General features: G+C 54.4%; 1 protein-coding gene across 1 annotated transcript in view; it reads left to right on the top strand.

Moving 5' to 3' along the window:
- Nucleotides 1–905: 905 nt before the first annotated feature.
- SIM2 (SIM bHLH transcription factor 2) overlaps nt 906–16,859 on the top strand; it is a 55,199-nt gene continuing 39,245 nt past the window's right edge. The window contains exons 1-3 of the mRNA XM_078452802.2: nt 906–1,703; nt 10,890–10,972; nt 14,072–14,161. Coding sequence (XP_078308928.1) covers nt 1,529–1,703; nt 10,890–10,972; nt 14,072–14,161 — 348 coding nt within the window. The 5' untranslated portion in view covers nt 906–1,528. The remainder of the gene's footprint in view (nt 1,704–10,889; nt 10,973–14,071; nt 14,162–16,859) is intronic.

Here is a 16,859-nt window from a genome sequence, read left to right as displayed (position 1 = left end):
GCCCCCCGGCCCACCACCCTGGCCCCCGCCAACGCTCGCTCGAGATCTCTCGCTCGCAGACCACCACCTCCCCCCCCCCCCCCCCGGCCTGAAGCACCCGCCCCAGCCGCGATTCCCCGAAATTCCGGCTGCGCCGAGCCGGGCTGCGGGAATGGGTACTGTCGGGCCCTGTTCCCGCCGCCACCCTGGGCGAGGCCTGGCCGCTAGGCGCAGCTCCCGGTCCCCTCCTTTCGTCTGGCCCGCGCGTCCCCGCGGCCTCCAGCCCCTCCGGGGAAAGCACCGATCTTCTTTCGCTCTCGTGTTTCGGGGAGAGAAAGGGCAGAAAGGTCACTTCCGAGCCTCTCTCTCCCGCCCTTTCCTGAGTTGGGGGGGGGGGGGTCTTCCCTTCGGGGCTCCCCCCCCCCTTTTGGCCCTCGGCCCTGCAAAGTGCGGAGGTGAGGGCGCGGGACCAGCGCGGGCTCGGAGGATTGGGTCCACGGCACTGGCCAGCGGGTCCATCCGCCTCCCCTCGGCCACGCGCGCCCAGGACCGGTCGGGGAGCAACGGGGGTGGTCTAGGCATCACTCCCCCACTTCCCTCCCTCCCTCGCCCCTCCCCGCCGCCCGTCCGAGCGCCCAGGTCCCGGGACCCGCTCGCAGGAGCCGGTCCCCACCGCGCGCCGTGTGCACTCACCGCAACTTCCTCGAGGCCGGGAGCGCGCGGGCCTCTCCTGGGAGAGTCCCTGGAGGCAGCGACGCGGAGGCGCGCCTGTGACTCCGGGGCCGCGGCGGGGTCGGGAGGCGAGATTCGCCGCCCCCGCCCCCGCCGCGGTCCCTCCCCCCTCCCGCCCCCCTCCCAGGGCCGCGGCTGCCGAGTGCTCCGCCCGAAGGCGGGTCCGCCATAAACAAACGCGGCTCGGTCGCACGTGGACCGCGGAGCTGCTGCGGCTCGCGACACATCGCGGGCTCCGGGCGCCGCGTCTCCAGGCAAAGGGAACGGCCAGGGAGGGCAGGAGAGCGCGCCCGGGCAGGGCCCCAGCCGCCTCCGCCCCAGCTCCTCTTCGCTCCCCTCCTGCTCCATGGCTCCGCGGCCGCCGCCGCCCTTGCCGCCCTCCAGTCCGGAGGGGCCTCGCGGCAGCGGGTACGAACACTCGGTCAAGGACTGAGCGGCACCGCCGCCTCCTCGCTGGCCGCTCTCCACCCCCCAAGGAAAGCCGAGGCGCGGGAGACTAGGAGAGAGAAAGGAAGAGCGAGCAGAAGCGAGCGGGAAGTCGGGCTCTGGGCTCCGCGGGACAGTCCAGCCCGGGGGAGGCTGCGCCCGGGGCGGCGGAGCGCGGAGCGGCGCCGCTGGGTCGCGCGGAGCTCCGGGGCCCAGCGGCTGTGGAGAGGCTACTCGGTGCCCCAGGCCGGCCGCGCGCACCTGCCCCGGGCGGTGCCCCAGACTCACCTGGACCTCGGAGGCCCCTTCCCCGTCCCCGCCGCTGCAGCCGGAGCGAGGCTCCGCGGGCCTGGAGCACGGCTGGGTCTAATATGCCCGGAGCCGAGGCGCGATGAAGGAGAAGTCCAAGAATGCGGCCAAGACCAGGAGGGAGAAGGAAAATGGCGAGTTTTATGAGCTGGCCAAGCTGCTCCCGCTGCCGTCGGCCATCACCTCGCAGCTGGACAAGGCGTCTATCATCCGACTCACCACCAGCTACCTGAAGATGCGGGCCGTCTTCCCCGAAGGTGAGGCCGCAGGTGGGCGGCCGAGAGGGCTGGGGGAGCCCGGCAGCCTCGGCCCAAGCGGGGATCCGGAGCTGGCTTGGAGGGCCAGTGCCAGCGCGTTTGGGGGAGGCCGCGCGGAGAGCCTGGGCTCCTGCTGCAGAGAGGAGACAGGTCTTGTCGCCGGGTGAACTGGACCATCTTCTGGTCCAGGCGTGGGCCAGGTGAACCAGGAATTGTTCTGTGAGCATGCTAGCCTCTTCTGGTTTTCCTGCCTCCCTTCTTGTCTTTTCTTTCATTTCTTTAATTCCCTTTTATTTTGTCCTTCTTTCATTACTTGCTCTCTTTCTGCGGAGGGGAAGTGTGTGCACCCCGACCAGGGATAAGATGGACTTGCTGATCCTGGCCTGAGAGAGAGCAGAGTGCACCCAGAGGCCTAGGCCCGGAAGGCCCCGGCTGTAAGCAGGGCACTTGTTTGAGGCCCGGGCCTTAGATTTGGGACTCTGGAGCTGCATCTACTTTGCTCACCTCCCCTGGGGGGGGGGGGTGGGAGTGGGAGGGCTGGGCAGAGCAGGGTAGGAGATACCGAAAGTAGGTGAGCCGAACCCCCACCCCCACCCCCACCGGAGAGAGGGGCAAATAGTATGAAGATGGCAGGCAGGCCTGAGCTTAGTCTTTTCCTGATTGGAATTATAAACCCGGAGGGGCAGGTGCCATGGTGGACACGGGTCACCAGGACCCTTGGGTCCAGCAGACTCCTGGTGTGACGGCCAGCATTCCCTGCTAGCACATGGCCTGCGGATGACCATGGCTGCCAGGCTGGGCACTTCTGAGAAGCAGGGCCATGGAGGCCTGGTCACCACAGCATTCCTTCTGGTGTCCCGGTGCTTCTGAACCGATCACCTTTCAGTGGCTCTGTCCCCAGCCAGGGTTGCTGCAGCCTGGCGTGAGAGATCCTGACACTTGGCCGGGACACTCTGCACGGGGACCTGTTGGGCAGGACTGAGAAGCCAGTAGGGCTGTGGAGCCCCAGAAGCCGGTGGGGGAGTAGAGACCACTTCAGCGGCAGGACACCGGAGAGTGGCCGCAGTGCAGCGACAGGTGTCCTGTGGGCACAGGGTGCTTCCGTTAAGGCAGTGCAGGGCCAAGCGATCGACCAGGAGTCAGTAAGCTTGACCTCTGTGTTGGTGGCCCCAAAGCCTGTGACATGTAATTGGCTCTGGGTCTGGAGCCACACTTCACACTAGCTCCCCAGTGGAGCTCAGGGGGCCTGTCGGCCATCGTGACCTGCAGCCCTGCACCCTACACACAGCGGGCGGGAGATCCAGGGGCCATGGAAGCAGTAGCCCGGCTTAGCCCTTGCCTCCCAGCTGGGGCTCCAAGCCTCCAGGGCTGTCCTCCCTGGTGCGGGAGCCAGTGACCTGTGCCTCCGCACCGGTCGACACACCTTTCCTTTTCTAACCCCGGTATACCGAGGGGCCCCCACTCCAGCCCCTACTGGGAGCTGTCTAGCGGGTGGTCGCTATCAGTCTGCCCAAGGGTGACCTCTCCACCGGAGAAACAGATTCCTCTATGGCTGAGATTTCACTGAAAATTAAAAGAGAAATACGTTTTATGAGGGCCAGGTCTCCTTCCCACCCGGGGAAGGAGTGGTGGTGAGCCGTTGTTTTTCTTCGTTTCTTTCTTTTCAAAATTTATGTATTTTTTTCCGAGTGAGCCCTGTCTTAATCTGCACAATACCAGCAGGTGTGGAGACAGGACAGGACCCTGGCTCCTATCACTTCCCCAATGGAGGGAAACACATGAGAAGCCAGGATCGGAATATTAAGTAGTTTGTTACCAGCGATTTTGAGTAAGCCAGAAATTAATTAGAAAGGCAGGCCTGGAGAAAGAGGACTAATTGTAAGCCATTTATTGTTTGGAGCATTTCCAGGAAAGCTTGCTAAAAATTGGGAAGTGGTGGGTGTACTACTTCTGCAGATATTTAAATAGATCTGGGTGTTCTAACTCTGGGAAGTGAGTCTCCAGCCATTTGGGCCCAGAATTACTTGGCCCCGAGCCCTTTGCAGGGGTGGGCTAGCTGGGGGTCCAGGACTCGGATCACTAGGCCCTCGTGCTTTGTTGGGTAGCGCGCTTGGAACTCCCAGAGCGGTCGGAGGGAGTTGTTTGGTCCTACAGTTTTGCAAATGGCCCCGAATCTACGGTCTAGATTGATAGGCGAAGGAAGGAGGGGTGATGTGCCCCGGGCCCCCCTGCAGGGCCGAAGCAGGGAGCCGGGGCCTGCCTGGAGGGTGGACATGGAGGCCCTGGGCCTGGAGCTCTGGGAGGTGGCCCGGCTCCCCTCAAGTCCGTCTGGGTCACAGAGTTGTGAAGCTGGGTGCCTGGGCCGAGAAAGACGGGTTTAGAGAGACCTCAATTATGCAAAATGACTTGCTCACCACTCTGGTAGCTCCGAAGGGCGGCCTGCGGAAGCCGCGCCGTAATTGATTTAGCCTCTGTTCTCAAGCCTGGGTCTGCGCTGGGGGCGGGGGTGGGGAGGGGGGGAATGGAATCGGGCCTGGAGGAGCCGCAGGGATCCGGGCGTCGGCATCAGGGAGGTTTAGGGCCAAGGCAGTCTTGCGCGGCTGCGGCAACTCCCGGATCTGCCCCGACTCTCGTCTGTGGACGGAAAGTTGCCGAGTGAAACCACTGTTCCTTACCCCCGGAGCAAGCGGAATCCCCGGTGAAGAAGGATCTAGAGGCCAAGCTAGAAAATGAACAGGAAAATCCAAAGGAGCCACTGGCATCGCCGATTAACCCTTCGTCCCTGAGAAAATTGCAGCCAGAGAGGGGCGGGCCTTTCCCAGGGTCCCACAGCAAGGGCCAGCGCCGGCGGGGTGGTGGCTGCTGTGCCCGCAGCCAGCGCCTGTTCTCTCCCTGGGCCCGAGGCCATTGGCCTTGGCTCCTTTCATCCGGAGACCACCTGGGGCAGGGGAGAGATAAAGGAGCTCGGAAGAGTTCCACTTAGGGGCAGAAACAGGCCACACGAGCCAAGGTGGACACTCCCCAGGGAGGTCAGACTGCAAGCTTAGGAGTGCCTGCAATTTTCACAACCCTTCCAAGGCTCTGCTCTGTTAAGCGGCCCCACTAGACCTCGGTCTCCTTGTCTGCAAAATGGGCCTTTAGCAACTCCATAGCTGTGCAAGCTTCCTGGGATCAAGTGTGAGGAACCAGGCAGTACAGGTGGAAAACTGGTTCTTAGTCCAGTCACTGCTTCCTGGGAGCTCACGGTGTTGCCTGGGCCAGATGTGGCTTAGATGGCAGAATGCCCCACTGTGTGGACCTCTGGGCCTCACTGCAGTTGGAAGACCCGTTATTTTCTGGGCCCCCAACGTCTTCTTCCCGTTAACAGCTAAGAAGTGGCAGGTAGACAGGGAAGAGGGCAGGAGAGCAAGGCTGGCTTTGGAAGTGGGACTCAGAATTGAAAACTTAATGTGTTCACCGGTGGCTAGGAAGGCCTGGTACACGCAGGGCTCAGGGAAATGCTGGGGCCCAGGGTCTGCCTGCCCTCTTTGCACTGTGGCCTTCCCTTCAGGAGACGGGGCGCTTTGGAAGCACAGAGGCACAGGGTGGGAGAACTCTGCTGTTCCCTGGCCGTAGCTGCATGGTAGCCATGCCAGGCAGGACGAAGGACAAGTTCCTCCTTCAGGTGATGTATGCTGGGCCTCAGGAAGCCCGAGTCAAAACCGCAGAAGCTCCGAGGCCAATCTGGTGGCTGGTTAAGCTCCTTCTTAGGAGCCAGGATTCCGATTTCGCTCTCAGCAGTGGGGTAGAGGGTGGTGTCCCTTGTGGGCCCTTGTGCACAGACAGCTGACCCGAGGGACTGGCCTGTGGTCCCAGCTTAGGAATGGAGCTGGAAAGTGAGGCTGACTATAGCAAGGAGAACAGAGCCCCTCCTCCTCCTTTCCCAGACCTGAAGACTCTAGACAAGTGCGGGTGAAAGCAGGGGAAGGGAGTGCGACATTGTCATTCTCACACAAAAATAATGGGAGTTTGAGGCCGGAATCATTACCGTGGTGGAATGCGTCTGGGTTGAGACTCAGGCAGACGCCTGGAAATTGTTGTCGGGAATGGAAACGCTTTGATTTAGAGGGTTTGCTGAAGAGAAGCTCACCCTAAACTTCAACAGATCCGAGCCCATTTTCTACCGAAGCCTGGAATAATGTAGATTTAAAAAAAAAAAAAAAAAAAAAAAAGCTGACTTTTTTTTTTTTTTTTTTTTAGAATAAGGTGGAACTTTACAACCGTCTCCGCATGGGGTCCGGGAGGGCGAGCTCCCCGTCGCCGAGCAGGAGGCTGCGGGCAGTGGGGAGGAACTCCGGGCTGCGGGGCCTTGGAGGCTCGAGGCAGGACCTGGAGCGCGCGCCAGCCGCCCATTCGGGCCCCCCGGGGGCCACAACCCGGGGCGCGGACGGGAAGGCGGACTGGACGGCGCGGGGCCACGCGCGCTCCGCAGTGCGGGCGGCGGCCGGGCCTGCGCCCCAGCCTCCGAGGTCTCGGCGCGAAGCTCTGGGCGCCCCGGGCCTTCCGTCGGGCGTCTGAGCACGTACTTGGCCGGCGGCCAGGCGGGGCCGGGCTGGAAGCCCCCTCCCTTCCCCGTCCGGCCGGGCCCAGCGAGGCCTTCTCGGGGCGCCCCCACCCACCCCCCGCCTTCACACCCTGTGCCTGGACTCGGTGTGCGACGGTTGGTTTGGAAAAGGGCCCCAAAGCCGGGCTTCCCGGGGACCCCGGGGAGAACGAAGCATTCCGAGGCCAGAGGCTGAAGCACGCGGAGGAACCCCAGAACCGTGACAGTTTCCTGGGTCTGGAGTCGAGCGAGGCGGCAGTGCCAGCTCTGGGCTCCCCTGGAGCGTCGAGGCGGGAGCCCGGGCTCGTACTCCCGCCCCCCCCCCCCCTTACGCCCTCGCCTAGGCGTGCGACGCCCGATAGCCAAGGACGGAGCCCCTGAGCCTGCGGGCCCCGCTGGTGGTAATACCCCGAATGCCGGTTGTAAATGCCCCCGCAGGGTGACGGGCGTCCCTGGTTCGCTCCCGGCGTTCGGAGGTGGGGGGTGGCTCTCGGTGGAGGAGCTGAGCAGCACCTCAGCACCCCCCCCACCCCCACACACACACACCTTTCTGGACTCTGGAGTAGTCTGCAGTCAGCCAGCATAACCTTGTGTCCTCGCATGGTCCACGGATTCGCAAGAGGCCGTGCTCCCCAATAACACGCCTCTTTCTCTGCCAAGGCGCTGATAACTGGGGGACTAAGGAGGAGGAGAGAGCTGGAGGCAGGGAAGGCAGGAGAAGGCTGGACCAAGGCGTTGGTACCACCGAGGCCTTCCACCGGACCCAGGGCTTTGTCGGCATCCTCTGGTTTAGCTCATTTAATTCCACAACCACCACCCCACCCCACCGCCTACTTTGGAGTTAAAAAATAGAGGTTAGAGGTCAGGGCTCTTGCTGGAGATCTGACCATCCAGACCCACCCAGCTGCCATCTTAAACGCAGGAGCGGGAGCAGAAGGAGGTGAGACCCCAGTGTGTCCCCTGGGGACTCCAGAAAAATCTGTCCTGGATTTTTCTCAATCTCAGATCCAACTCTCCGTGGATGGGTGGTGGCAGGGTCAGGCATTCCCTTATTAACCCCGCCTGGTTTTCACAAGATCCCTGTGAGGAATGTTTGTGTCACCTTCTAGATACCCACGGCTGCCTTCAAGAACTGGCCATCCTGGGAGTTCTTACCAAACTCTGGATCCTTTATCTGAGGTTGCACAGCTCAACAGCTGTTTGTTGACTGACTAACTGAGCACTCAGAGAGGAGGGACCATATTTAGATAGCGTCAGTGGCAAGAGAGCCTGGTAAGTTTTAAACCGAACAGCAACGAGCCGAGCCAGCCAGACCACCAAGTGTGAATACCAAGTGTAGGTATTCACGAACCCTCGGAGGCAAGGGGTGGCAGAAAGGGGTTTCCTGGCTCCTTTTTCCTCTGACCCAGTGGCTGACCTCCTCTTCCATGACCTGGCCATCTGGGTTCCTAGTAGCAGGGAGTCCCCTGCAGACACATGTAGGTCAATTGGGACAGTAAACCCTGGCAGAGGAACCACAGGCCGGGCTTGGGATCCACCCCCTCCATCCGGCAGCTTCCCCCACAGTCCGTGGAGGTGGGGAGGGCTCCCAGGATCAGGTGAGATAGACCACCAACTGTTGATAACCTTGTAGGAGTTTAGCTCAGTCTTACCCTTCTCCCCTCATTTCTCCAACAAATAAAGCCCTTTGTTAGGTCCAGATGAGGGCCACGAGCCCAGCGCCTACTTTTTCGGGGTATATGGCTTTACAGCACCAAGATGTTCATTGCTGTTGTTGTTACAAACCTTACCTTATTTAGTCTCTACATTCAGCCCACCTTAGATAGATTTTTATGGGTGGAGTGGAAAGGCCTCACCCACAGAGGTTCCTTCCTTCCTTCCTGAGAGAGAGAGAGAGAGAGGGCACGCACATGCAAGTGGGGAAGAGGCAGAGGGAGAGGGAGAGAGAGAATCCCAAGCAGGCTGCACGCACAGCACAGAGCCCAACAAGGGGCTCCATCTTGGTGAGAGCATGACCCGAGCTGAAATCAGGAGTCCTAGATCAACCTAGGCCACAGAGGTGCCTTACCCACAGAGGCTTCTAATGCAAGAGCTGGCTGTGATGGCATGGGGGCACGGAAGCTTGAGGGGAACCTGTCCATTAGCCCTGCCACCTCAGGCTAGGTCCAGAAGGGGCATTCAGACCAAATTCTAGCAGCAAGGCAGAGGTGTGAGGAAATTACAAGAAAAATTCTAATGATATAAGAGAACAAGCTCTATTGAAGTATCTGAGTATTTGAATTATATGAAAAACTGTCCTGTGTACCCAGTGCACTTTTGCATATCAGGCCAGAGCCGCCCATGCAGCTTTCGGGAGAGCTGGGCAGGGAAGTCTGGTCTGGGTCTGCACCTTTCCTGAAGGTGCAGATTTCCCCAGGTGACCTGGCCACAGACACTGCAAGCAGCCTCGTCTGGGAGGTCGAGTTCACTTTTCCCACTGAGCCAGGCAAGGCCGGTGTGGTGCAGACCAGGGAAAGGAACCAGGAGTTGGGTAAAGGAGAGTTACCTGGGCACAGTTGTCCATTTTCAGAAATCACGATTCCTGGGTCTTTATTAAATTCTTCTTTCATTTAGGCCCAGGGCTCTTAAATTTTGGTTCCTTAAATGGAATAAACGTTGACCCCACCAAGCCATCTGTATAGATGGGGGTGTGGGGGGGCAGGGAAGGACCTGCTAGTGAAAGTCAATGGCTCCCTAGTACTGTGGTCACCGTGGTACTCCTTGGGAGGGAGAGCGGGTGCACAGTGATTTCCTGGGGTTCAGAAGACACCTCTGTTCACGTGGTGGAGACTGAGGTGCTGGGATCCCATTTGGGGGATCAGGATACGATGAAACTAGCCACTTTCTTACAAGGAGACCAGGATAAACCCCAAATCCCTAGAGCCCAGGAGGAGAAATTAAAGGTCATTCCTTTTTTAGTAGCGGGACAGTTTGTTGGGAAGGGCCTCCAAAGCTTTTGCAGGGGGGTGGGGGGCTCTGATTCCCTAGGTGTCTTGGGCCCCGCAGCTCCCTCGGGCTTGGGGCAGAGGCCTCCAGAAACTGAGATGCCCCCACACCCAAGGGAACAGTGGGAGAGACCAGAGTGCCTACCTGGCAACTTTCCAGGCAATCCACTCGCCGCGGGTTTGGAGGAGTTGTGTGGTCCCAGGAATGGTCCCTGAATTCACTGTGACTAGGCAGGGTTCCCCAACCCGCGCGTCCTGCTCTGGCTTCGAGTCCCGCACTCCCGGTGCACAGTGGGGCGGGCAGGGATTGGGCCCGCCTTCCGGCCTGCGGTTCCGCGCGGAGGGGAGGCGGACCCCCCCCAACCCTAACCACCCCCCCACGGGACCCACAGTTCGCCCCTCAGGGGTCGCTGCCGGGGAGAAGGGGCGGGTGGACCGCGGGAATGGGCCTGGAGCCGCCATCTCCGCTGGGGGGAACGGGGCGCAGGCTGAGACAGCACTCCCGGCCTCGCCACCTCGCGCCGCGGCGTGGAGCTAACTGGACCTAACTGGACGGATGCAGGCCAGCCTCCCAACCCCAGGACTCCAGGGAGCAACACTTAGCTCCACAACGTCACCCGGCTTTCCTCCTCACTCCCGAATATGCAGACGAAAGTCTGGGATTTCTGGGGTCGCAGCAGCTGAGCCCGGAGACACAGGAGAGGAGGCTTCCCTGGGCAGGGCCCCTGTCCCCTGGTGTGGTTTCTGAAACCCTGGTGACCTTCAAGGAGGTGGTGGGGAGAAGCAGGAGGCCTTGGGGGAGCAGTTAAAAACTGGGGCACCCTAATTATGTGGTAACAGGTACCTTCCAGAAATCCTCGAGTACTTACAGGGCTCCCACCGCCTTCTGCCCATACCCCCCCCCCGCAGACCTCTGGCGTATTTGGAGCTGGCCCTAGGGAAACCCACCTCCCCCAAACCCTTCCCAAGCTGAAGCACTTGGATTGGAAGAGGGTCGGTGCTCCCAAGGTGCCTGCAGGGGCTGGGGAGTCCGAGGGATTATGTGAGGTCAATATGTGTATCATATGCGTATTCTACGTACTATGCTGGAAGAGCTGCGTCCTGGACGGCGAGGTCTTTTTCGTCTGGGCCTCTCTGCCTTTGGGAAAATGCCTGTTTGCTGGCAACTCAGCAAAGGGAGGGAGGGAGGGAGGGAGGAGGGTCCTTGGGGGAATATTTACAGGTCAAATCGATATCCCCGTTTGGCTTCAAGGATGGCCAATTTCAAAGCAGATTAGATTACTTTGTGGCATTTCAAATAAAACGGCAATTTCAGAGCCGTGAGCACGTTGGCGACCCACGGGAGCTATGGGCCTGGCGAGCTCAGCGGGCACTGGGGGTGCTTGGACCCAAGGCCTCGGCGGGAATATCTCCTCTGGCCTTCTTTCTCTTTAATCCAGAGCAAAGGGACGATGGCAGGGGCACAGACAGCGACCTGCGGGGCCGGGGAGGCGGCCGGGGGGGACGCTCGGGACTCCAGTCGGCGCCCGGCACGGATGCAGAAGTTCCCCGTGCTCTGCCTGGCGTGGGGGCCGGTCGATCGGCGCTGCTGTTGACCCGTTTGCTTTATTCCGGATCCAGGTTTAGGAGATGCATGGGGACAGCCGAGCCGCACCGGGCCCCTAGACAGCGTCGCCAAGGAGCTGGGATCACACTTACTTCAGGTAAAGCCTCCTTGCGGAGAGGAGTGCCGCCTTGGCCTAAGGCTCTGACCCGTGCCGGGTGGGGCTCCCTTCTTACCCCCGCTCCCAGTCTCAAGGTGACCCTCACCAAGGAGCCCCAGGTGGGTCAATAGGACACCATCAGAATGCAGAGGTCGCCAGAGGCAAGGGACAGCTCCTGAACCTCCAGCCAGTTGCCGACCCCATTCGCCCCATGGATCCCCCTTGCCCCTTGCTTTCCCCTGGGAGGCCGGGACTGGGGGAGGACTCAGCTCAACCGGAGTAACCTAGGGCCGGCCCCACTGTGATCTGATCTCCCAGCCTCAGTACTCACTAGACCTTGAGACCTAGGCCTAAGGACGCCCGTGGTCACAGGCAGGGTTCTTTCCGACCTTACTTCCCTTAGCGAACTTTTGTGGAGCGCTTGCTCTGTGCCAGACGTGTGCCAGGTGCCTGAGCCAAAGAAGGAATGAATCGGGGCTCTGAGCCAGAGTGGCAGTTTTAAAGCCTTTGACAGTCGTGTATGTTTGGAGGGGGTTAAAAAAAAAAAAAAAAAAAGACAGCATCTATAATAGAATATTAACTATTAACAGTTGGCATTTATTGGCAGTTTAGTATGGACCAGATTCTGTTTTAAGTCTTACTGTGTGATCCTGGGTCACCACCACCTAGAGTAGGTTCTATTTTTGGCTCCATGTTTATAAAGGAGGAAATTGAGGCACAGAGAGGTTAAGCAACATGCCTGAGATCACACAGCAAGTGCTGGGGCCTGGTTCATCCCAAGTCGTCCAGCTCTTGAGCGCTGCAGGTCACAACCTGGTGCAGCCTCAGGTGTCACAGAGGGAGCCCTTGTTTGGTTTGTGGTCAGCCGCTTAGGGCCCCACGCCTCTGAGTCATTCTTAGCGCCCCCAGCTCGGAATCATTCAGTCCACGGTTGCTAAAATGCTCCTGACCTCGGATTTCACTCGCGGTGTCCACAGCTCTGGCCGGGTAAGCGTGCACACGACTGGCCATTTCCAAATCAGCAGCTGGCACTGAGTGGGGACAGCAACGCCTAGTGTCTCAGAATCTTTCAAATGCCCTTTACAGAGCCTCATCAACGACCCGATTCATTCCCCCCCCACCCGTCATTTGTCTCTGCCATCGAAAAATGCTCACCAAGAGCTGTTTTGCATTTCCACCTTCTATTTCGTGTTTTCTTTAAAAGAAAAAAAAAGTTGGCGACAGTAGGCAGTGACTTGGGTCATCGAGTCAGCCAAGAGCACCGCATTTCGAAAAAAGCGGATCTTTTAAAAACCCCTTTCCCTGAATGTCCTGGTGGGATTTCCGCCCCCCGCCCCTTGCATGCTCTGAGGAAGAGAGGATCCCGAGAATATTTGAAACCTGAAGCTTTTATAGCATAAAGCAAACGTTGTGGCAGCCTGGGCTGGGAAATGGCGCTCTTGGAGTCTTTCCCGCGCCCTGTGCCTACCCCTTCGCCCGCTTCCAGCACCGTGCGTGGTATTTTGCTTGTTTGATACTCCTACATGGTATAAGTGAACACTAACACCAGGAACAACTCCCGTGGAAACCTGGCGGGCAAAGTCAGCTCGCCTCGGTTCCTCCGATGTGCGTTTCTTTAATGCCGGAATGCTGTATGCACGGGCATGTTTGCAGTTAATATACATTCAAGAGAAGTCGGTAATCTGAAGCTGCGAAGGTATATCCAACGTTTTCCATTAAGGATATTATTTTTTTAGCTACTGCTGGCAACTTTCAGAATTTAATTACGATGATTTTTCTTTCTCTTTTACTCACATGGCTGACTGTCAGATACCGTTTCAATAAATGTATCTCTTCAATGATTTTGGAGCTAAGCACGAGGGCGCAGATGTGCCAAAACGTTTATAACTTTAGAAATTGCGGTGTGTTTTATATTTTTGAAACGGAATTTAGTTGGGAGAATATGTTGTAGCTGAGTTCAGAACGAGAAAGTAAGGCTTATAATCAAGATGTTGATTTCAACCTGAGCATAGGTTAGGGCGATGATAGTTGAGTTGGCAAAGAATTTTTACAGTAAAACTGTACTTGAGACAACAGAATGTAAGGATATCTTTTAAGTTTCACTTCTACTACGTTCTTTTTAGGCCCCCCTCCAAAGAGGGGGCAGATTTAGCAAAACCGAAGGTAATCTGGTTTCAATTACATGCTGTAAAAATAGAATTTGTGGCCAGAAATTAATTTGGAATATTTTTTATGGGGGCAGCATTGTGGGTTGTATGGATCTTTCACCAACTTTATTGCTTTTCTTTGGTTCTGGATCTAAAATATGAGCGGGTAAATAAAATGCAGTTTCCTTTTTCAAAAATAATTTAGTCTTTTTATCCTTGCCACATATAAATATAATCATTACCTTTTTATTTGTCTTAATTAGCTCTTAAAATTTTACTTTATTTTTTTGAGGGCTAGCCAACCTAGGCAATATCATTTAGGTAGTTTTAATTTTTCAGAAATTGATACTTTTTCTCCTTGAATTTTGCAAAGGTTATTTGATCTCTTGCAAATTCTAAGTAGTTAATTCTGTAGACATAGTCTGTTAAAATCACCGGGTACTTTATTTTCAGGGGAGTGGTAGTGTTCGGAATTTATTATTCAAATGGTACTTAGGGGTAACTAGAAAATTGTGGCAAATAAAGCATATGTCCTCGCGGTATAAAGGACTGCCAATTATGACATAAAATGGTCTATATAGTGGTAGGTTTCCCCCTAAGTACCATAGAAGTCCGGATTTGTGCTAAGTGCTAAAATAACCCTAAACAATAAAGCTACTGCATTTAAACTGAGCATGTTAGGAGTTCTCAAATGTTTTGCATGATTTTTGTGATGTGGCTGTAAGATTGTTTTTAAAGTGCTTTAAAAGCATTTGAGAGCCTGGTCCCGGGAATTGCACCGTGAGCGTTGTAACCTACAGTCCTTCTTATGGCCCTGCACTCCATTTTGCATTGAACAAATATGTATTGATGATAATATTTTATATGTTCCTCCATTCCAGTGATGGCACAATTATTTGATTGAACTCTGATGTAGAACTGTCACCTCTTACTCTGGCACTTTCTTTTACAGACTTTGGACGGATTTGTTTTCGTGGTAGCATCTGATGGCAAAATCATGTATATATCGGAAACAGCTTCTGTACATTTAGGCTTGTCACAGGTAGGTATTCCCTAATTTCATGTACAACCAAAATACAGAACTAAGTGTTGGCGGACCTTGACAGTCTTGTCCAACTTGAAAATGATTCTGTTCAAGCGTCTGCTTCTGTGTATGAAATAATCCGAAATTGCAAAATCATCTTCTTAGGCCATCCCGCAGGGCTCTTCGTGTTACATTTTGAAGGTTTTACTTTCTTTTTCCTTTGGGATTAATGACCAGTAGATCTTTGCAACAGTCAGCTTTGTTCTGAGATTCTGTCTGATAGCCTGGACTCTGCTTCTGCAGTAACACTCTGCCACTAACAAGAGCTTTACAAAGGGAGATTTTTCAGTCCACGCTTGCTGGTCGGCACGTGGTATTGTGAGTTGCCATGAAAGCAAGAGGGAAACTGATGTCGAACATGGATTTTATGCAGACTGTGCTTTGGGGAGAGAGAAGGGGGGGGGGTGTAGATTTATGAGTGTTCACATGGAATTCAGGGTAATTTTTCCTGAGTTTTTCCAGTTCAGTGGTCGTTTCAGTAAAGCATTTTATATGCTTGTGATAGAAACTCATAAAACTCAGTTTACTACTGTTTTGCTCAGCAAGGTCCTGTTTTCTTTAGAACATTTAAATATTACCGATTTTTCTGCAACTGTCTTCTAAAAGGGGGTGCATCCCATAAAGGAAAGAGGTGCACACAGCTTTATCTATTTGCGTCAAGCCAAGGGTTTGGGGGAGAATTCGGCTGCTGTCTGGGCTCCTCCCAGTGGGGGGAGGGGAGGAGTCTAACTGATGGTTGCCGTTCACATTTCTGATTTAATAAGCGTGGATAGTGGTTCCAAAAGTCACACTTTTTATACCTATAGAGACTAAATGTTTCTTTACATTGTGAACTATCAGAGTGCTTGTGTCCATCACAACTGAAGACACACTAGAATTAATTAGATACAGGAAATGGGCTCCCAGGAGGCAGATGAATAATCTGTATTGCACCAGCCCCCTCTGTAGTTACGCCAAAATAAAACATGCCAATTAACGTGGCTGGAGTTTTTTCATTGAAAAACAAAATTACCAATTTGGAAACCTGCATCTGGTGTATTCCTTTTCTTTTTTCTGCCGATGCATTTTTAAAATTTGCTATGTGTTTACAATCTTCTCTTCCACGCCCAAGGAGGGGGTGGTGTCTGTGCCTACATTTCTTATGCAAAGTCCTTTAAAGAGAATCTCATATTAAGATTATTTAGTGTTTCCTTTTCTCTTCCTCTTCTCTTCCTTTACGAAACCAGGTCTCCCAGATAAGATTTGCTAAGGCTTGGCTCTTACACTTATGTGACTGATGGTAGTAGTATACTTGTGGAAGAGGAAATACTGTTGGGAACATGATTTTTACTATTTATATATTTTCCAAGGTATTATACTCTGAGTTTCTATCTTGCCCTATTTAGAATTATTTAAGGCCCTTTAGTTATAACCATCCTGGTTTCTAGTCCTAATTTGATATGTGGCTGAATGATTTGGAGTAGATTACTTGACTTTTTCCTCATAATTTATCAAATCTTTGGTTAGTCTTATCATAATGTCACAAAAAAGACAAAACAGTTCACATTCTTTAAAAAGGACTGCACATTGGGGCACCCGGGTGGCTCAGTCGGTTAAGCGTCCGACTTCAGCTCAGGTCATGATCTCACAGTCTGTGAGTTCGAGCCCCACATCGGACTCTGTGCTGACGGCTTAGAGCCTGGACCCTGTTTCGGATGCTGTGTCTCCCTCTCTCTCTGTCCCTCCCCTGCTCATGCTCTGTCTCTCTCTGTCTCAAAAATGAACAAAAACGTTAAAAAAATTAAAAAAAAAAAAGGACTGCACAAAGATAAAACAGGTAAAGTCACTAGTATCAAATACTAAAGTCAGATCTGAGTTCCCTAGCAGTCAAAGCAAAAAGGGAAACGTATAGTTATATGGTTTCATTGTCTTGATAGAGCAGGTACTTAACCTCCCTGAACCATAACTTAAATAAGAAAATAATGCCTGCTCTACCTCTGTTTCAGGGCTGTGGTAAGAAATATATCAAAGTGCCCATTTTATGTGACTTATAAACCGTAGGGAGCTACACAAAAGCCGGGTGTCCCCACGGTTTCATTGGAACTGTACCTCAAGTAGCACAAAAGTTGCTTCAAATAGTGTCCTTTGGTGGGCACATACTAGGACTGCTTAGTCATGTGACAAGGCCTGGCACATGAGAAGGCCCTGTGCGCACACCAGGATGGTGTGGTTCACACAGGCTGCTCAGTCTAGTATGATATTCTCTCTCTCTGTCATTTTTCTCTCTTTATGTGGGAAATGAAATTAATTGTCCATGAACACAATGATTAAGAATGACCAAAATATTGGATAGGTGACCAGTGTGCCTCCTGTTCACGATGAATGCTACAAAAGGAAATCCAAACAGAATAATTTAGGCAGAATTAAAATTATATTTCCCTTTGGTCACAATGCAGAGAGAAACCTTGGTGCCATAATTTTGGAAGGGCAGGGAGTTATACATGATCACTTTTCAAGAATGTTGTAGAGATGCCTTTTGTTTATTATGCTGCTGGCCGGGAGAAGTGTCAGTTTAAAAAAAAGATAAACTGTGTAGAGCAACTGAATTTTTTTTTTTTCCTTGATTTCTTGGTGGGACTGCCTCAGCATCAGCCTCCAGCTACAAAAACACTTTAAT

Source organism: Panthera onca, chromosome C2 (genome assembly GCF_046562875.1).
Source record: "Panthera onca isolate mPanOnc1 chromosome C2, mPanOnc1 haplotype 2, whole genome shotgun sequence".
Classification (NCBI taxonomy): domain Eukaryota; kingdom Metazoa; phylum Chordata; class Mammalia; order Carnivora; family Felidae; genus Panthera; species Panthera onca.
The sequence above is the reverse complement of the archived record's forward strand: the minus strand, read 5'-3'. Positions and strand labels throughout refer to the sequence as shown.